Source organism: Palaemon carinicauda, chromosome 19 (assembly GCF_036898095.1).
Source record: "Palaemon carinicauda isolate YSFRI2023 chromosome 19, ASM3689809v2, whole genome shotgun sequence".
Taxonomy (NCBI): domain Eukaryota; kingdom Metazoa; phylum Arthropoda; class Malacostraca; order Decapoda; family Palaemonidae; genus Palaemon; species Palaemon carinicauda.
In genome coordinates this window covers 26514623-26536839 of record NC_090743.1, presented here as the reverse complement: position 1 = coordinate 26536839, position 22217 = coordinate 26514623, and the positions used below count along the sequence as shown (strand labels likewise).

General features: G+C 37.4%; 1 protein-coding gene across 1 annotated transcript in view; it reads left to right on the top strand.

Annotated features, from left to right (window-relative positions):
- LOC137658933 (set1/Ash2 histone methyltransferase complex subunit ASH2-like) overlaps positions 1-22217 on the top strand; it is a 71970-nt gene that overhangs the window by 41073 nt on the left and 8680 nt on the right. The window contains exons 5-6 of the mRNA XM_068394048.1: positions 9720-9894; positions 21936-21992. Coding sequence (XP_068250149.1) covers positions 9720-9894; positions 21936-21992 — 232 coding nt within the window. The remainder of the gene's footprint in view (positions 1-9719; positions 9895-21935; positions 21993-22217) is intronic.

Here is a 22217-nt window from a genome sequence, read left to right as displayed (position 1 = left end):
CTTTGAACAAGATTCGTGCAGTGACAGAAGAATGTAAGAGCAGACATGCTCACCAGGAAAGGGCAAGTTCTGCCCACTGAATGGACCCTCAACCATCAGGTTTGCCAGAGGCTGTGGAAGTTATGGGGGAGGCCTTCAATAGACCTCTTCGCCTCCAACCAGAACAAGAGAATCCCCAACTACTGCTCCCTAGTCCCGGACAAGGAAGCAATAGCGGACAGGGATAGACACTTATGCATTCCCCCCGTTCAAGATTATCAACCTAGTCATCAAGAAATTCACTCTCCTCGAGGCAGGGAGAATGATCTTGATAGCTCCATTCTGGCCAGAAAGAGAGTGGTTCACAGAGGTGGTGGAGATGTTAGTGGACTTTCCGAGAAGCCTTCCTCCAAGTCCAAAGCTTCTCAAACAGCCCCACTTCGAGAGGTATCATCAAAACCCCCTCGCTCTACAACTGACTGCCTTCAGACTATCGAGAAGCTTGTCAGAGTGAGGGGCTTTTCTACACAAGCTACAAGAGCAATCGCCAGAGTGAGGAAGGTCTCTTCACAGTGAGTGTACCAATCGAAGTGAGAGACCTTTAGATCGTGGTTTAAACAACGCAAAGTGTCTTCAACCACTACCTCTGTGAGCCAGATAGCTGATTTTCTATTGTTCCTCAGGCAAGACTCTAAGCTGGCCGTATCCACCCTAAAAGGATACAGAAGTATGCTTTTGGCTGTCTTTAGGCACAGAGGCATAGATTTGACGCAAGATACAGACTTGAAGGATCTCTTAAAGTCGTTTGAAACTACTGAACAGACTCAATTGAGACCCCCGGCTTGGAATTTGGATGTGGTTTTGAAGTTTTTATGCAGCAGGAAGTTCGAGCCCATCTCGCAAGCAACCCTTAGAGACGTAACTAAGAAAACTCTGTTCTTGATGGCTCTTTCCATCAGCGAGATTCATGCAATAGAGAAGCAGGTGGGCTTCAACCAGGATGGAGCAGTATGTGTGTTAAGGCTCGACTTCCTCTCTAAGAATGAGAACCCATCCAAACCCTGCCCGGGGACGTTTGAGGTTCCTAACCTCACAAATTTAGTGGGCCAAGAGGAGGAGAGACTTCTCTGCCCAGTTAGAGCCCTCAGGGCATATTTATCGCGGACAAAGAATTTAAGAGGTGCATCCAGTTTTTTATGGTGTTCGGTAAAGAATCCACAAAAGCCCCTCTCGAAGAATGCGTTATCATTCTTCTTGAGGGAGACGATAAGAGAAGCTCGCCTCTTATGCAAGGAGGAGACCTTCGGTCTGTTAAAAGTAAAGGCTCACGAGGTGAGAGCCATTGCAACATCACTGACATATCGGAAGAATATGTCAGTTAAGCAAATAATGGACGAAACATTTTGGAGAAGCAACTCTGTGTTCGCTACTCGTTACCTCAGAGAGGTAAGAGTTGACTATGAAAAGTGTTACACTTTGGGCCCATACGTAGCTACTGCTTCTGTATTGGGTAAAGGAGTTACTACCTCCCCTCAACCTTAACTATTGTACGGTATGCCTGTAATTGGGTTTGTGTTTTTATGGTTGTCTGAGTGTACTGACTTGTGGGAACAGCACCATCACTCTAGCTAGATAAGTAAGATATCTAGTCTGCAAAGTTAGGTGGTTAGGTTGAGTAAGGTTGCAGATAATAAAAGGGGGATAGGTAGTGCAGAAGTGTAGTCACATTGTTGGTCTTGCCTCGTTTGACAGACTCGATTGAGTTGTTTCAGGTAACAGGTCTCCACCTGGCTGGCACTCCTAAGGGAAAGCGACTCGAGGCAGGAACCTTTGAAGTCAGCTACCTTAGCAGGTAAGGAATCAAGGTGATTACCTACGACTTATAGTTGTTTCCCAACGATGTTGGCTGTCTTTCACCCACCTTCAAATGTGTGAATCAGCTATATATATGTAACGGCCAGGTAAGTTCTATTCGTAAAAATTAAGTTTTAAATATTAAACTTAACCGGTGAATATATAATAGCTGACGTCTCCGACGGCTCGACAGATTCCAAAAACTCGCGAGCGATCGCCGTGAAGGTTGCGGATGTGACCACCAGCGCCGACTATCGGCCAGATACCGCATATACTTGTAAACATCTCCAGTTCTTCTCTGTCGGTCTTGTCAACAAGTTGGTTCCACTCGCTTTATGACCACGAGTTTTCTACCGAATTGGTGAAGTACTTGGTTTTGGTTTTATTGCTTTCGCCGTGTTGGATTATTCAATACTATCTTCAAAAGAAATGCTTTTGAAAGGAGAGGAAAAGTGTTTTGACCTTGCTTTTTTTTTTTTTTTATCTCTGGTTTTTCCATAGAGAAAAGATGGCCGACCCTTCCCTCAGTGTACGGAAGTGTGTTTAAGGCTTTTAGTAATTATTTTATCACATTATAAATTATTGTTGATATTTATAGATTTTCCTCTATATATTTTATATCTCACCCGCCTTTATTAGGCCTCTTCGATTAGCTTTCCATTTATACTAAACATCAAGATAAATTTTATGTTTTGTTTATATGCGGCCTTTGCCTATTCCTTGTAGGCGGTCCTAACTTGGAAAACGAAGTTAAACAACGTTGAGCCCATTCAACTTTTATTTTTGTTAAGTTTAAATCAATTGCTCTGTAAGAGTTATGAAATGAATATTTTTTAGAAAATATTTTAAGAAATATATTCTTTGAATAGTCTTCGTGCGGTTTTTTCAAAGATGAACTAACGTTTGGTTTATTTATGCTACGCAGTTTGCGCTCTATCGTTACGATAGAGAAAGAGAGAATCACGGTTTCACTTTGCAGAAAGAGTAAATCGATTTTGACGTTTTGTTCATTCTTCTTTCAAACTGAAGTGTTTTAGATACTAATTTAAAGGAACTTGTTAATTTTCAATTTCTTAGTCCTTTCAGTTTTTTCCTTTGGTCAAATAACCTGTTTATTGACGAAGGGTGAGTGGGCCATTCTCTTGTGTGTGACAAGAGAGAGAGAGAGAGAGAAAGAGAGAACGATCCGATCTTTATTCTCGTCCCAAGTCTCTGTACAAGGAGTTTGGGAGCGAGTAACGTTGTTCTCGATTCAGTTTTTTACTCTCGTCCCAAGTCTCTGTACGGGGAGAGAGGATAAAACGTTTTAGTTTTTATTCTCGTCCCAAGGCACTGTTCGGTGAGAGATTGAAAACGTAGTCCTTAGTGAACTAGTGTTTAGTCTCCTCCCCAGTCACTGATCCTTTTTAACTTTATATATTTCCGTTTTATTCGATATATATGTATATGTTTATTGATTTTTGCATGTGTTTCATTTTGTACTAATGTGCTTACATTATACGACTCATTTCGCAATTCTAACCTTTTGATGTAAGGGAGAATTGCGTGCTTCAGGTAGAAATCAATTTTATTCATGCCTAATGTGAAATTATTGAAAAATACGATATCAGTGAAGTAAGTGCAAAAAACATGTTCTGTGTTGCGGAGGGTTCGTTTGTTCGTGCTTGTCGCTCCCCTAGTCCGAGACCTCTTTCAGGCTCCCCTGCACCAGGGAGAAGTAATGTCGTAGGACTTAAGGGGACGAGAGGCTTTAACCAACGTACAGACTTTCCCTCTTTGGTACAGTATCGGACGTTTCTCGTCAAGATCGCCCTTACCATAAGACGGGTGAGACTGTGTTCTCCTCGTCATCCGAAGACTTTTCGCACAAGAAACCTTGGCGCAAGGTTTCTAGACCCTTGAAGCGAAAGTCAGTCCCTTCAGGACAGGTCCAGCGTCCTGGCTGTAGCCATTGGGACAGCTCTGACCCTTTGCAGTCGTCAGAAGACTGTTCGCCTATTAAACGCAAGCGTAACACGGGGTCCGAGGGTCGCGGTAAAGGCAATGTTTTGCCAACACAGACGTTACCGTCGTCTCGGCTCGTTCCGACTCCCGTTGATCCGAAGTGGGTTGTCCTGCGGGACATGCAGACTAAGCTTGCCTCCCTTATGGAGGAGTATGACGTTGAGCAGGTTCGCGATGATCCTTTGCTTTCGAGTCGCCGTTACGCTGAACGAGACTCTGGCCGTCAGCCGCCCAAACGAGTATTTACTCGTCCGTTTGATGTTAGTGCTGACGTTTCTTGTACTTTGAAACGTGATGTCAGTAGTTTTTCACGTCAGTCACGTGACGTGGATCCTCCCTCGCTGCAGTCTCGTGTTGACGTTCAGCCGCTGCCGCCGCAGCCCCGACCTGACGTTCGCCGACCGGCTCCGTTGCCTCGGCGTGACGTTGAGCGTCAATCACCGCAGTCGGAGGTTGTTTTGCCTGCTTTGTCTATGCAGTCAAGGCAGTTCCGACGTGACGTCGAGCGTCAATCAACTTCAGTTGTTGTTGTTGGTCAGTCACAAGGATTTCAGTCCTTTCAGCAGCGGCGTGACGTCGCTTCCTCTACTGCTACTGCTGCTCCTTTGCTTGTTGACATTGCCTGTCAAGCGTTGCCGCCGCGGCAGGTCTCTCCTTTTCATGAGACTCGGCAATTGTCGGACGAGGTTCCTTCAGATGAGGAAGTTGCAGATCCCCCTCCAACTGATATTCCTTTGGGGACTTTGTCAGACGGAGAGGAGCCTAAAGCTGCTCAGCCCTCTATGGACTTTAAAAAAATCATGCTGATTTTTAAGGATCTGTTTCCGGACCATTTTGTAACTGCTGCTCCTCGTTCGCCTCCGTCAGAGTTTACGCTAGGCCTAGCTACTTCGAAGCCGTCGTTTTCTAAGCTAGTGCGCTCTCGCTCTTCTAAGAGAGCTTTACGTTTGCTAGGCGACTGGTTGATCACCAGGAGGAGTTTGGGGAAGACAGCCTTTGCTTTCCCTCCTTTTAAACTGGCTTCTAGAGCGAGCGTCTGGTATGACACGGGAGAAGTTCTCGGCTTGGGAGTTCCTGCCTCTGCCCAGGGAGACTTCTCAAGCCTCGTAGACTCTCCCCGTCGCCTGGCCATGAGACGCTCCAAGATTTTATGGTCGGCTTCAGAGCTAGACCATCTCCTGTTAGGAGTTTTTTTTTTCGAGCGTTTGAAGTTTTTATTTGTTGGATTGGTCCCTGGGAGCCTTAAGTAAGAAGGTCTCTCCAGCTGTCAATGTATTGCTGTACAATTATGTCATGCATGAACAAGGCTATCAGGGATGGCTCCAATGATCTGACAGCCACGTTCACTGCAGGAACAAGGCTATCAGGGATGGCTCCAATGATCTGGCAGCCACGTTCACTGCAGGAGTACTTAAGATGTAAGTGCGCTCAATGTGTTCATTGTCAAGACAAAGTTCACGATGAAGACTACCAAATCTGTCTTGGCAGCAGTAAGGGAAGGCGACTGGATGGTCTCTCTCGACCTTCAGGATGCATACTTCCACATCCCGATTCATCCAAACTTTCAACAACATCTGAGGTTTGTGGACGGGAAAGTAATGTACTAATGTCGAGCACTGTACTCTGGCCTCATTCCTGCTCCTCTTGTTTTTACAAGGCCCTTGCAAAATGTAGCAAGCTTTCTACATTTTTTGAGGATTCAGAGCCTCCCTTTATTTTGACGACTAATCAGGGCGTCGTCATTATATCGCTGTCTGGAGAGCCTCTAATGGACATTAGACCTAACCAAGGAGCTAGGTCTCATAGTGAACGTAGAGAAGTCGTAACTTACAGTACCCCATCCCAGACTATTCTTTATTTGGGAATGGAGATACAGTGTCTGATTTTTCGGGCCTTTTCGTCTCCCACAAGAATGGAACAAGCTCTGTTAAAAGTCCTTCACTTGCAAGAGAAAAACAGTTGCTCTGTAAGAGTTTGAACTAGCCTCGTGGGAACTCTTTCATCGCTGGAGTAGTTTATCTCTCTGGGGAGACTCAACCTATGCCCTCTCCAATTTCATCTAAACCATTGGAACAAGGAGAAGGGCTTGGAGAGTATCTCTTTCCCAATCTCCAACTCAGTCTAGACATGTCTGACTTGGTGGGACAGCAACATCAGACTTCGAGAAGGTCTTTCTCTTGCGATCAAGAACCCAAACCGACTTGGTGGGACAGCAACATCAGACTTCGAGAAGGTCTTTCTCTTGCGATCAAGAACCCAAACCATGTGTTGTATTCAGATGCATCGGATTTGGGTTAGGGAGATCCACTGGACAGTCTGGAATGCTCGGGTCTTTGATCCACGAATCAGAAGAAACTCCATTTAAGGCAAGTAACATCTCTCCTTTGGCGAGATTTGTGCAAGGAAAAATGAATGTCTTGGCGGACTGCCTCAGCAGAAGAGGACAAGTCATCTCCATGGAGTGGACGTTGCATAAGACTGTGTGCGAGAAGCTATGGATGACATGGGGTCAACCCACCATAGATCTTTTTGCGACTTCACTGACAAAGAGGCTCTTGACTTACTGCTTTCCAGTTCCAGATCCAGAGGCAGTCCACATAGACGCTTTCCTGCTGGACTGGTCTCACCTGGACGTTTTTGCCTTTCCTCCTTTCAAGATCCTAAACAAGGTGCTGCAGAAGTTCACCTCTCACGAAGGGACCAGGTTGACATTGGTTGCTCCACTCTGGCCCGCAAGAGAGTGGTTCACAGAGGTACTTCTATGGCTGGTAGACGTTCCAAGAAGTCTGCCGTTACGGATGGATCTCTTGCGACAGCCTCACGTAAAGAGATTTTATCAAAGCCTCCCCACGCTTCGTCTAACTGCCTTCAGACTATCGAAAGACTCTCTTGAGCTCGAGGGTTTTCGAAGGAGGCAGCTAGAGCGATCGCGAGGGCTAGAAGATCCTCTACCATCAGGACCTATCAGTCGAAATGGGAGGTATTTAGAGACTGGTGCAAGTCCTCCTCTATTTCCTCTTCCAAGTGCCTCTGTAGCGCAGATTGCGAATTTTCTGCCTTATCTGAGAAACGGTCGCTCCCTCTCTGCATCCACCATTAAAGGCTACAGAAGCATGTTAGCTTCTGTTTTCAGGCATAAGGGTTTGGATCTTTCTAATAACAAAGATCTCCAAGACCTGCTTAAGTCTTTCGAGACTTCCAAGGAGCGTCATATTTCGACTCCTGCTTGGAACTTGGACGTGGTCCTACAGTTCCTTATGTCAGACAGGTTTGAACCATTAAATTCAGCCTCCCTGAAGGATCTTACCCTCAAGACACTTTTTTTTTGGTGAGCTTGGCTTCGGCTAAAAGGGTTAGTGAGATACATGCTTTAAGCAAGAACATCGGTTTCTCCGCTAATAAAGCAGTATGCACTCTTCAACTTGGTTTTTTTGGCCAAGAATGAACTTCCGTCTCGTCCTTGGCCTAAATCATTTGAAATCCCCAGTCTTTCTGAGATTGTGGGGAATGAAGTTGAAAGAGTGCTGTGCCCCGTTAGAGCTCTTAAATTTTGTTTATCCAGAACTAAACCGCGACGAGGTTGTTCAGAGGCTTTATGGTGCTCCGTTAAAAAGCCCTCTTTGCCCATGTCTAAGAATGCGTGGTCTTATTTTATTAGATTTTTTATTCGGGAGGCACACTCTCAATTAAGTGAGAAGGATCATAATTTACTTAAAGTCAAGGCTCATGAAGTTAGAGCGATAGCAACTTCTGTAGCGTTTAAGCAAAATAGACCCATTAAAAGTATTATGGACGCGACCTTTTGGAGAGGCAAGTCGGTTTTCGCTTTATATTACTTGAAAGATGTCCAGACTCTTTATGAGGACTGCTACACACTGGGACCATTCGTAGCAGCGAGTGCAGTAGTGGGTGAAGGCTCTACCACTACATTCCCTTAATCCCAATATCCTTTTAATCTACTCTTGAAATTTTTAATCTTATTTTGGGTTGTACGGGAGACTAAGAAGTCTTTCGCAATCTTTTTGATTTGGCGGGTGGTCAAAATATTGTTTCTTGAGAGCGCCCAGATTAAGGGTATTGATGAGGTCCTGTTATAGGGGTGTTCACCCTGGTTATAGCAGATCCTGGGAGTCTTTCAGCATCCTAAGAGGATCGCTGGGCTTCGTGAGGATAGCGGACTAATGAGGCAGAGTAATAATCAGAGTCTGCTTCCTTACCAGGTACCTATACTTAAGTCTGTTTTTTTAATAATTGTCAAAAACTCTTGAGCATATACGCCTTTGTTGTATTAATACTGGTCTCTACCCACCACCATGGGTGTGAATCAGCTATTATATATTCACCGGCTAAGTTTAATATTTAAAAATGATATTTTGATTATAAAATAAATTTTTGAATATACTTACCCGGTGAATATATAAATTAAAGGCCCTCCCTTCCTCCCCGATAGAGACCTAGGGGACTGAGAAGAACTGGAGATGTTTACAAGTATATGCGGTATCTGGCCGATAGTCGGCGCTGGTGGTCACACCCGCAACCTTCACGGCGATCGCTCGCGAGTTTTTGGAATCTGTCGAGCCGTCGGAGGCGTCAGCTATTATATATTCACCGGGTAAGTATATTCAAAAATTTATTTTAATCAAAATATCATTTTTTATGATAAAACAAAGTTTTATGAATACTTACCTGGCAGTTATATATATATTTAAAGTCCTACCCACCTCCCCTCAGGAGACAGGTCGGACAAGAGATGATCTGAGGAACAGAAAACGGGAATGATTCCAAGTACCACCCTGTAAGGGTTGTTAACCACCTAACCGAACAACTACCACTCGGCGGTTGCTGCGAGTTTTGAAAAATCTGCTGGACCGACAGAGGCTATAGCTATATATATATATATAACTACCAGGTTTTATCATAGAAACTTCATGTTTCTTCAATACGACATGTCCAGCCCCTCTTCAGTTTTATCCTATTTTCAACAAGCATGGGAAAAATCCTAGAAGCAAATTCCCTACATTTTTTTTGTTTTCACAAGGTTTTTCATTTGACTGGATTACAATATTAAGAAACTTTAACCCATTAAGATAAGAATTATATTATAGTATAGTAAATTCACACGCAGATGGGTAAATAGGTATGTACACAAATATAAGAAAAATTCAGACCATCTCGAAGGGACTTGAAAAGAGATTAATTGTGAAGGTTGTTGAACAAAATATCAATAGATTGACCATGGCATAGGATACAATTGAAATGTTGATTCAACCAAGAGCAATATTGCTTACTGTCTTATGTTTCATCCATTCCTTTGTTTTTCCCTGTCTAGCTGTCAAAGATTATAAATATTCTTAGTGTTTGCCCCATTCATTTAGAAAAAAATCTTTTTAAGATATTTCTTTAAATAGCATGGAAATAAGCCTTACTGGTCTAAATAAACTACTTCTTAATAATGATTTAGTCTTGTTTTTTGTAGTGCTTCTTAAGAATTCTGTACTTCCCATTTTCAGTATTTCTTCTATTAATTTTTTTTACCTTTTTTTAGTTACTTCTGTCATTTTTGTATGGTCCTTTCACTTGACTTTTGATTTGGTTTGTTTTTTATTATCCATTTTATTAATAATACTGTATCGTTGAGATGCAGTAGAGTACAGTAAAATGTGCATGATTTCCAAACTTACTGTTGCTTAGCATGCACATAACCTATCAATGAAGAAATGCAGAAATAAAGACTAAAAAGAGAGATCTTGGGTAAAAGGAAAAACATGCATGTGTTCAAAGCCTAAAATAAGTACTGTATGCAAGCACATGTCTCCCCCCCCCCCCACATATTCCTTTTATTTATACATAGATGATCCTGGTCTAAACCTACTTATGTTTAGTTGCAGAGAATGTTGATGAAAGAGGTGGACACATACTTCACTGTGGAAGAAACTGGCGAGAGTGGCGAGCCTGGTCCCCACCATCCGTTTTTCGGTTTGCTGACGACAGATTTAACTCTCATCCGACCAGTTGTCGATGCTCCTGGTGGGTTACGATCTCCATTCTCCAGCTCCAGTACGTATCCTTCTCACCGTCTCTCTACCCCAGCCTAACGGCAGTTGCCACCCAAGGAATAACTTGGCTATTATGCACCTTGTCTTTTACAACAGACCTCATAAGTGGCTAGTAGCCTGTTCAGATTTCTCCAGAAAAATAAGGGTACTGGATCCAGGAATTTTTTTTATATTTTTTTTAACTGAAACGTACTCTGAACTTGTCAGTTATATTCTAATTATTTTTTTTATTATATAGTATAATGTTCTTCCATATGCCAAACTTAAGTACAATTTGAACATTTTAGATTTTGTTGTAGCTATATACTTTATTATGTTAACATGTCAACTTTCCAGAAATCTTTTACTTGTCTTTTACTTTTTATTCAAATGACTGTTGTGGACACTTGAATCTAATGTATATATATTTTTGTGCTGCTTTACTACTGCTTGCTTTAACCTATCAAGACAAAGGAGTGTTAACCATATATAAAGAACTCTGGTTAAAAGATATTAGAAAAACTTGGAAGCTTAAGGTGCATGCTTGTTCATGCAGAAATATTGTGTGACAGTAATATTTTGATTAAAATCGGATGTTAACTTGTGTGGCACTAACAAAGAAACTGTAATGATAATATGCTATGTCTTGTTGCTATCAGTCTGATTAATTGTTTGTTGTCTTGGCACGTCAGGAATCATGCTGGAGCATCTAACAGAAATCATACGTTAGTCTTTTTCTACAGGTAGCTCACCCTCTGCACAAATTTTTTTTGTTGACTTAATATCTTGGTCACCAAGTTGCTAGTCATTTTTATGAGTTCAGGATTTCACTAGATGGATTTTTTTTTTTTCTATCTCGGAAGTTAATTAAAATGGAGATTACTTATTTGATGTATTCACAATTTTAGGGTCAATTTGTCATTTTTAGTGAGGTAGGATAATTTTGATAGTTTTTTAGGATTTAAAACTTTTATTTTTTCTAGTTCAGTATTTAGATGAAAAGGGGGTCACTTATTGATGTATAGTATTCCCAATTTTAGGGACAATGTCATTTATAGTAGGCTAGAAAATTATTTCAAATTTTTCAGGATGAAACCAGAAATATTTTAGTTTTCCCCTTAAATATGGGACTGACTTTGTCAGATTAGACACCACTTCTCATTTATTCAACTACTCGCTGATCTCATACCTTACGGAAGCAGGTTTATTTTTCATTTTCTCTGAATTTCAGATATTTCCGTTTCGAATAGCCCTGACTGAATAGTACAGTTTCACTAACTAATGAATTTGAAAAGTAGCTTCTCTTGAAAAGGAAGATTTAGATAATTGTTTATGAATCTTTACAATTTATTTGTAATTTGCACTACCACATCTCACATTTGAAATTTGTTGAATTGTTCATCTTTGTAAATATGGATGTTTGACAGCTATTTATGAGGCAATTCTCTACTGAAATTTAGCATGTAGTAATGGATACTAATTATTTAGTAAATAAAAGAAAATGTGCAATAAGAACAGAAGGATGCTGCTATTTTTAATAGTATTTACACCAGTCAAGTGCAAGTTTTGTTATTCAGGTAATAAGTGGTGTGTGGAGTTGAACGTAATTGTGTAATGTGCAATTACTTCTTTTAGTAAAGAATAATATAGAAACCTAGATAATATCATAGGAGATTGATAGGCGCTAGAATGTTCACTCTTATTGCAGTGACAAGGGTCTGTGTAAAATTATTTAATTAGTTTTATCCACTAGGGAAAGTAGAAACTGTGTTATTCCTAAAAGAATTCAGAAGTAACGTATTTTATTTTTGCTTTTTGCTCAGAACTAGACAGAAGAGTGTCAATTGAGATAGTCATCATGAAATTATATCACTAGGTTTTGCCCTTTATGATTAGGTTTTGCAGTGCTATCTTTTATTAGGAAATCTATTCAGATTTCAAAATTGACCAGAATTATATCAACTTTATCGTGTACTTTTTTACCCACCTACCCACCCAAGCCTGTTATGAAGAGTTCCCTGAACCTTTGTGAAATTTATCAATATTTTCTATTGACTGATGCAGCTAAGAGGCTGTTTTAAATTTAGCAATTTCCAAGCTGAATTCTTTACAAATATTTGATAGTAAAAGGGATGGATTTTAACTTCAGTGGGAGCTAGGTCTGCTTAAACAGTATTACAATGATGACATTAATTATTACGAGTAGATGTTGAAGTGATTTACTGCTGGAATGATAGACATGGAATTTGTTTGCAAGACTTTGTTGAAATATCAAACCTTGTAATTAATTGAAGTTCTTTTGCCGGATACTACCACTGTGCTTTTCTGTGGCATATAATAGTTTCCTTAGAATTTCTTAGCTTTGAATTTCCAAAAGATATATTAGTCTGAATTATCAGTTTGGATAAGTTGTGTTAAATTTTCAATAGTTAACGTATCAGTTTTTGTACTTTTACTGTAACTGTACAGATGTATTTATTAAGGTTTATGCATTTGCCAATTAAATGCGAGGTCTTGTTGCTATAGTGAAGAAAATAGTAGAGTTCAGTCCCTAAGTAAAAATAATGAAAATGAAGAACTATAGTCATAACATCATCCATAAAAATGTTTGTTCATACATGGTTACAAACCTTCTTCCTTTAATAGGTATATGTTTTCAGCTTAGCTGGGACTTTGCTGTTAAGATTTATAACGAGGTGTCAGTAGTTACTGGCGGGTGGTGAAGTCACACACAACCCCCCCTCCTCTGCGTTACCAATTATGCAGCTGCTAGATAGTACAGACATACTTCTGGGGCCCTTAACTGGTTTTTTACTACCATCTAGTTTATTCACGAGATGTTAAGGATTTTGCAGTTTCCCTGATAATTGTAGCTGACTAACAGTTTCTATGCACCTGCCAATATACAAAATCTGATCTTACATTACCTCGAAAGTTTTGACTATTGACGACAAATAACCAAGGATTGAAAAATTTTTACCGAAGGAGAACTTGGTTATTTCTTCACCTCTGCCGCAGCTTCGTCAATTAATGCTGACAGCATATCCACGCTTCCATTAACATTTTTGGATCACGCTATTATGTGGCCTAATTTTGATGCATGTGCCTGAAAGCATTTGCTCTTGTTGTCAACAGATTTGTATGCTGCTATCAGCACATTCTGACAGCCACTCGTACTCCCCTATGAGTACACATTCGTCTGATCTGGAGTTCCTAAGCACCCTTTTGCCTGACTGGGCTGAAGCACATCCTTCTGTTTGGGATTGAACTCGCTCACCTCTTAACTCCCATACACTTAATTCTTGGCGCTCATACATTCTCACCTCTAAGCGGTCGTGTATTCTTAATTGTTAGCACTTTGGCACACTGATGAGAGTGCACACACTCACCTAATAAAGTTTATATATACTGTATTCACTTGTCCAGCCAATTGTTAAGGTGGCAGTGCCTCATAGCAGAAGTTACAGCCTCTCGCTCAATGTCCCTCACTTCACTCCTACACCGACAATGTCATCTACATACAATCTGTCCTCAGCGAAACTAGTCCAGGACGATTACCGCCTTCCGTTTTTTGGCCCTCATCATCCCTTTACTCGATCACCGATAATGTCATTCACTTACAATCTGTCCTCGTAAAATAAAACTAGTTCAGAACAGGTGTCCAGTCTTCTACAACGGCCTGTTCCTAGTGGATATCAGTCTTCAATCTTTGCCCTGAATAAGTTGGTACTTAAAATTCCATTCAAGATAGAGTTAGCAAATACTGTACGAGCCATCATCCATAAGGAAGACTATAAGCTCTCGGTAGACCTAAGAGATACCAAGTACTTCCTAATCCTAATACCAGTACATTGGTCCTCCAGGAAGTTTCTCTTCTTTATCCATGGAGGGGAGATCTACTAATTCAAAGTCGTCTGCGCTGGAGTGTCGAAAGCCCTTCGATGCCTAGACAACTGGCTGATCCCCATAGAGACAGCTCCTCCAGCAATGTGACAAACTTCAGCTTCATGATAAATTTAAAGAAGTAAAGAAGTCTAGCCTTGAGACTAAGCAGAGAATGGTTTATCTGGGAATGAGGATAGATACAGTATTGGGAATGCATTCCCTTCTAAAGACTGAGTCCCAGGAATCAGGAAAGTAGCACCTCCCTTCTTTCACAAGCCAGAAATCCCAGCAGCAACAGTGGCAATAACTTAAGGGCGACCTGTCTTTCCTGGAAAAACTCGTAATACAACGAAAGTTACATCAGAGATCTTTCTAGTAGTGCCTATAGAGGTATTGGTCGGCAGTCAATTAAGACCAACACCGGTTGGTCCCAGTAACGTAGCACCCTCCAGTAACTACTGACACCTTGTTATAGAACTTAACAGCCGAGTTCTAGCTATGCTGAAAACATAATCCTGTTATAGGATTGGTTTGTATAGTTAGGAAAAATTCAAATTAATTTTTAGAATTTTTTTTATATAGATATATGACATAGAAGTGGTATTCAGGACATATATTGAAGAAGGTTACCTGTGAATCACATAACTAATATTTAACATGTTCGAGCTTCACCCTTTAAAGAAAATTTCAACCCTTTTGTCCTTCGGCTCTGTGGACCATCTAGTGCTGTATCATGATTCATACTACTGAATAAACACAATGCTGGGTGGACCTTGTGACCCACCAAAACCCTCTCCTGTAATTCATTCCATCGTATGTTGGTTGAGATTGATGTAGAATTTCTTGTGACCTATTTTCTATGCATATTACTTTGTTTATGATTAGCAAGGCGTATATTATGCTTTTCAATGCATTTTTGTGCCTTACACAAATAATAGGCACTTCTTAGAAGACATAGACCGTCATTTGTTTGCTGTGTGTAGTGGTCAATTGTATGAACTGGACAAAAGATGTGTGAAATGCTGCAACTGTCTGTATAAACAAATAACAGTATACTGTAGTTCATTACTTTAAGGGGTGAGGTGGAAAGCATAAAGGGAATAGTGTTATAGGGGAAAATTTAGATAGAGTTATTACACCTTTGCCATTTTCTTCTTGCATCGCAGAGAGGTTAGTCAGGATGTAAAGCTTAGTGTTTAAGTACTGAGTGAGAATTTGGATTTAAGGGTAGAAATTGCTGGGGGTAAATCACAATTTGCTTCTTTTATGGATCAGTTCTCTAATTTTTAAGGAACCTCTTTTGTCTCTTTAGTTGATAGCATATCTATTTCCTCTTCTCCCAAGTTGATTGAAGTTTTCTTTACTGCCTTTCCTACCTTTTTCTGATAGTTTGTTTGTAGGTGATAGATATAAGGTCTTAGCTGACTACTGTTATTAAGGGAAAACTGAAAAGAAAATTGAATCCATCAGAACTAGCTCCTATTTCATATTTTTCTCTAAGGTATTTTTCAAGTGTTTTGTGCTTCCCTGTAACACTTGTTTCTGCTAATCAGACTTTATTTTTATTATCTATCCACTTTTTACCCAATAGTAGAAGCATGGGTCAGGACTGCTGATGCGTTTTCCAGTTCCATGTATGAACCGAGTGTACAGGATCGACCTTTGTGTTCCTTAATTAATTGGGTCATATCTCATTACCCGTTTGTGCCCGCATAACGCACCACTTCCATTCAGATTTCACTTTCTGGATTGGTGAACATTCCTTTGGCACATGAACATTTTCACACTTTTGTCACTTACTTTTAAGGATTCACTTGCACATTCAGACAGTGTATCTTTTTTTTTATATATATATGATCTAGCAATATGAGTAGTACTATTAATTTGGGACCATCTAGTGAAGTTAATTTGGGTGCTAGTACAAGCGCTTTCATTCTCAAAATGTGGAGGAATAGTATCTTTAGGAGCGAAGGGGATAGGGTAGTTTCATCTGTATGCTGTATCCTAAAAGGCAGAGTTTGTGATATTACTGGTGTGGGAGTGTCTATTAATATCATTAAGAATTTATTCTTGGAAAGGGTCTTGGCTGAAACTCTTTGTAGTATGTATGATATCAGTACAGTAACCAACCACCATCCAAACCAGATGCGTTCCAAGAGTGCATTCAAAGGATGGAATGTTAACTTGTCCAACATTGTTAGTGTTAGTTAACTTACAACCACCCTCAACCCTCCACTCTTTTCCATCAGTTGACCCTGCTATTGCACCCCAATTAGGCTATGACTTCTCTAACAAGAATTCTTGCATATAAATATTAATTCAATTAATATTCAATAATCTAATTTTATTCATATTTTACAGATCAAGAAATTCTAAGTTTTTTTTTAAGTTTTCAGTCAATTATTCTCTGTAAATCGAGTTTTCATATCGAAATAGGTGGAAGCAGCGGCCATATTAAGCATTCAAACAGCTATTTGTTATTAATGTGTGTAATGCTTTTAAAAAAGGTTTAATTTGGAGTGCATTTTATTTTTCTTACCTTGAACCACCAAAAGTAAAAGTTTTTTCTCGCATTGTCACACATTCTCACTTCCAACGTAATGTAATTTTGATGCTTAGGCTATCGTGCTAAAAAAGTTTTTTTTTTTTTTTGATCTTATGTTATTGAACTAGAAAATATCATCAAAGAATAAAGAAATTTTTTCAGCAGAATGTTTAAAATGAATTGTCAGATTAAAGAAATATTTCAATTATAATTAAAGAAAAAACTTAACACACACAGTACCCCAATCTTTTCTTGTGATTTAGAACATCTGGCTTATGGTAATCAAATTGCATATGTTATATTTATTTTTATCTGCTTTTCATATTTTTACCCATCTTAAATATTTTTATGTGCCTTTCATATATTTCATGTTTCACAGGTTGTTGCCTTTAAGGCATATAGTACCCATATGTTTAGGCAATATTCTAGAAGTGTGTTTTACTCCTATTTTGTTAGAAATAAATAGACTAGCCTACACTGTCAAACATCTGAAAGCTACACTAACTGCTACAGTACTATCGAGACACTAGTGAACCATCTAGTATCGTAATTATTAGCGGTACACCTTCGTGAATTTTAGTTTTTTTTTCCATTATTGTTCTGTATTATAGCTATGAATGTTGCCTAAACAATAAGGATCAGCAGGACATTTTTTTTTCTGTGTAGGATATAGGGGTTAAAAGATGAATATGCATTTTATTTGAATTTTAAGGTTAGAAGCTCATGTCTGAATGTTGGCAATGTGATTCACAGGTAATGATAAAAATAAATGTTACTAGAATTCGGTTTTTTCTATAAATGATATTTAGATATTTGCTGTCAGGAATTGTCTGTGCAAACATCACAAGGTGATCAACAGTGCCTAGTTAGAGTATCAATCACTCCTATTTTAACTTTTTCTTATACACTATATCTTTTTGTTTCATTTCATTTTCTCTCTCTCCCAAACTGGACTCCGATAAATTTTCACAGTACCTGCTCTTTTGTATCATAGTGAATTTTTTTTTCATAATCCTGTATATATATTTAGAGGAAATAAACATAAAGTAACATTTCTCAAATATCATAAGTTCTGATACGGTATGTGTGGGTGTGCGAGCTGGTGAGAGGGAACCACAGGAGCTGGTAAGAAGCTTGTTCTCGTCATACATATACATATAAATGTCATGTTTACTTGAGAATATTCTTTAGTGAATCCTGCTTAAATGTTATGTCATCTGTTGCTTCTTAGATCATGTTCATCTCTGTAGTTTACTGCTGAATATTGGCTTTGTCAATATGTAGTTAAATTTTTGTTATGCTCATTTTCAGTGTGTAGTTGTTATAAGATATTGTAGGTGTATATTTGATTTTATAGCTTTTGCTGTAATTTTTTATAAATTTTTCTTTTAGTAGAAAGTATAGGTTCCCCTTTAAGGAAAATTGCATGGATCCCTTCGAATTGGTAATGACTTCAGTTTGTTGTGTACTATTGTAATAAAATATCCTTTTTATTTGGAAATCCTATAGATATGGATTTGACTTCGTATAAAGCACAGGATGATAGTAAGTATTGAAAATTATGCTGATTAGAAATGGTGAAATTGAACTGGTTTACAGCTTAGGTTGGATTCATCCAATATTGGAACTGCTTTATGTATGAAAATGTTACACAAATCCTAAGAATTCTAGCATGACTTGAATACATTTTGGGAATGTGCGATGTCAAAAGCAAGTGATAAAAATTGTTTGAAAAAGATGTTTACCCAAGGAATTAGTATATCTGGAAGAGAATTGAGAAAATATATTACTACAAGTTTATAGTGAGTGGTGTAATGTGCAATACATTTTGATTTTATTAGGATCTATTTTTAAAAAAAAAACCTGATAAAGAAATTAAGGGACATAAGATAATTTATGGAACATTTATGTTACCGGGACTAGTATCAGTCTTGTGTTGAAAGATAAATGGATTTTCTGCTTTAAAGCCGCTTAGTAACCTTTTGATATAATAGCTCTTCATAGTGACAAAGGACTACATTTATGTTCAATATAATTTTGATTTATGCTTCATTGTGATATATTTGGAAATGCCTTTATTAGTTTCATTAATATTGATAGTAAAACATTCTTTTCTTTCATTATATGATTATGAGATATAGTACTGTACAGTACCGTATATTGAAATGGAGGTCCTAATATGAGTGGAAGGATTTAGGAGGATATTAATAGAAGATTGAAATAAGCAGCATACCTATTTGAAATTTTCTGACACTATTTTATTATATTTTTTTAAGGTTTTTGAATGTTCCTGTAAAAATGTTTAAATCTTGCCATGAAATGTACAAAACATATTTTAGGCATGTGGTATTAATTTGGTGTCAATCATATAGACCATCTAGATGAAAGTGCCAATTTCTTTACTAACGAAGATTTAGTGTGAAATGTGTTCTTGAGATTGGATGAAGAGTACGAGTATATAGAAGTAGCTAGAGGAGTTTAACCAGATTGTTTAGTCACATTTTCAAGTCGGTGGTTATTTCGATCAAGACAGTGTTAAAGAAGTTTTATTGCTAATAGATATAGATCTGAGACCAAATGGTAATTATTATTGAGTAGAATTACAGTGTTGTATGTATAACATTGTCTTGTCTTGTAAGATGGTCTAAATATTCACATACTCGTATACCATATTAATAGGCAAGACAATGTTCTACATGCAACACTGTAACTCTGCTTCTTAGTCATTTTCTTTTGCTTGCTTTGATTTACATTCTTTGGCAAGTGAACTTCTTAAAACCTGTCTTGATCAAGTTTTAGTATTACCCCTGACTTGAGAATAAGACTCATTGGTCGGGTTAAACTCGAGCAAATACTCCGATATACTGTACACCCAATCTAAAGAACAGGTTTCACACCGACATACATACTGTATCTACATACATACATACTGTATCTACATACATACATACTGTATCTTCATACATACATACTGTATCTACATACATACATACTGTATCTACATACATACATACTGTATCTACATACATACATACTGTATATATGTACGTATACATACAGTATATATGTACGTATACATACAATGTGTATATATGTACATACATACTATATGCCTGCATACATACTGTATATACATGCATAAATACTGTATATATATATATATATACATACATACTGTACACGAATACATACATAATGTATGTAAAATCTATATAATTCACAGTTGAAATATATATATATATATATATATATATATATATATATAAATATATATATATATATATATATATAGATATATAAATATATATATATATATATATATATATATATATATGTGTGTGTGTATATATATATATATATATATATATATATATAGATATATAAATATATATATATATATATATATATATATATATATATATATGTGTGTGTGTGTGTATATATATATATATATATATATATATATATATATATATGTATGTGTATATATGTATGTATATATATATGTATGTGTGTATATATATATATATATATATATATATATATATATATATATATATGTTTTGCTCAAATAAGCCATATATTTTAACACATTAAGGTCCAGATTTTCTTGCTGACCTCGGGATCAGAGACGCAGGCGAAATCACTCAAAGACTATAGCATCTGACCGGCCAGGTTTTGAACCCTTCGTGGCTAAGTGGTAGTGCTACTGTAATACAAGTATCCTGGACCAGGGTTCAAAACCCAGCCGGTCAGATGCTTTAGTCTTTTGAGTGATTTCACCTGAGGCTCTGATCCCGAGGTCGGTAAGAGAATCCGGACTTTTATGTATAGAAATATATGGCTTATGTGAAATTATATATATATATATATATATATATATATATATATATATATATATATATATATATATATATATATATGTATGTATGTGTATGTGTATATTCACACACAGTCTATAGACAGGCACACACAATATTATTAACCAACCCAAGACACTGTAACTCAACTTGATACTTTCTTTTGCGCTCTGATATTTATCCACATCTCAGTTTAGCATCCTCAAAATGGCTTTGATCAAATTTTTACCTCTGACTTTGATGATTCTTTCAGTTATAATCCTTGGATAGCAATAATAATCTTTATCACCCCACTACTCTTCATTGCTTAAGCTTCCAATAGCTCATTAGAAAATATTTCATTAAATGTAAGTCCCGTTCACAGATCCCGTCGGGACAGGCCAGATAAAAAGCTTACTACTTAATGTACATAACATTTCAAGTGCATTATATCATAAAAATTTCTATTATATGTACTGACATTTTGAAATTGGTGTATTTGTAAAAATCTTGAGTGAAGGACAATAAACACATTTTGAGTGCTACTATCTCGTGTTTATTAGTGTAAATGGAGTAACTGCTGTACGTACTGTATGTGTTGTTCATAAAAAAAAACTCTACTTTGGTGATGGTATCTTTTTTAATATTATTAAATCAGTTTGTAGTTTTTTTTAATATATGCATACTTACTGTATATACATACAGTGTGTGTATACATGTACTATTTATATACTGTATATATATATAAATATATATAAATATATATATATATATATATATATATATATATATATATATATATATATATATATATATATATATATATATATGTATACATACATACATACAGTATATAGTATATACACTAAATATCAATATCTCGATAGTACTTCGATAGGAAACAGGTTGATGGTTGAAGGTATCTTGAGCAAGTTTGTATTCTCTAATCACCTTCCAAAGGTACTATGTCGAGTACGGTAAAAGTTAGCTAAAAAGATTTCATCAGTAATAGCAACTCGTGCAAGCAAGCAATCTATTGAACACAGTTAAAAGCAACTCTATAGACATTTGTAAAGAAATGGCCTACATTGTTTTATTAATAAGTGCATCATGTTTGTACAGTACATACCCTGGGTAATGTTTATCAATTCATGGGTTATTTTTTATTGTAGACTCGGTAAGGTTACGCTTGGTTATGTTTTAGCAATAAAGTACTATGTGCAGAACTTCCCCAATGAATAGCATCGTTGAGGTTACTTGTATGTAGAAATGAAGCTTTTAGAATGTTTCCCATCTTTACACTGTATGTATTGAGTTTTATTCTGATGAATAGACTTTAGCTTGAATGCCTGATATAGTTGTCTGCAAATTCTATAGAGAATTTTGCAAATGCCACCACAAATTTTTTTTTAATAATGCCTGACCAAAATGATCTTAGGGTTTTTAAAGAATGGAATGACATCTAGATTAAAAGTTTCACAAAATTGGTATACAATTTGAAAAGTTGAAATAAGGCAAGGCCAGTAAATTTTGGTAGTGAAAACCCCTTCTCGTTATTTATTAGAATATTTTTTTGAAGTCCTGTAGTGTACGGTTGTTGAAATGCCTTGGATGTAATAGCTTTTCTGATAAATCGAAAATATTATTCATCTCGTCTTAAAATTCAAGATTAAAAATGCGAAAGGCGCTTAAAAACGTGGTGGGGAAAAGTAGACTTTTTGATTTTGTTGCTGTGTGAATTGAATTGATGGTATATAATCATTTAGTTGAGAATAAAGGCATCAATATTTTCAGATAAAGGCCAAATACAGAATACGTCTTCCACAAACCTGAACCAAAGAGCACCAGGAGGTAAAATGCTAGAAAGAAATTTTGTTTGAAAGAATTCCATATATAAATGACTCAACACAGGGTACAGTGGATTTGCCATGGCCAGACTAAATTTTTGTACATAGTATTTTCCATTGAATGTAAATGCAGAATCACAAATGGACAGTTTAATTAAGTCTAATATATATATATATGTATATACTGTATTAGAGGTATTAAACTATGAGCAAGCTTGAAAATAACATT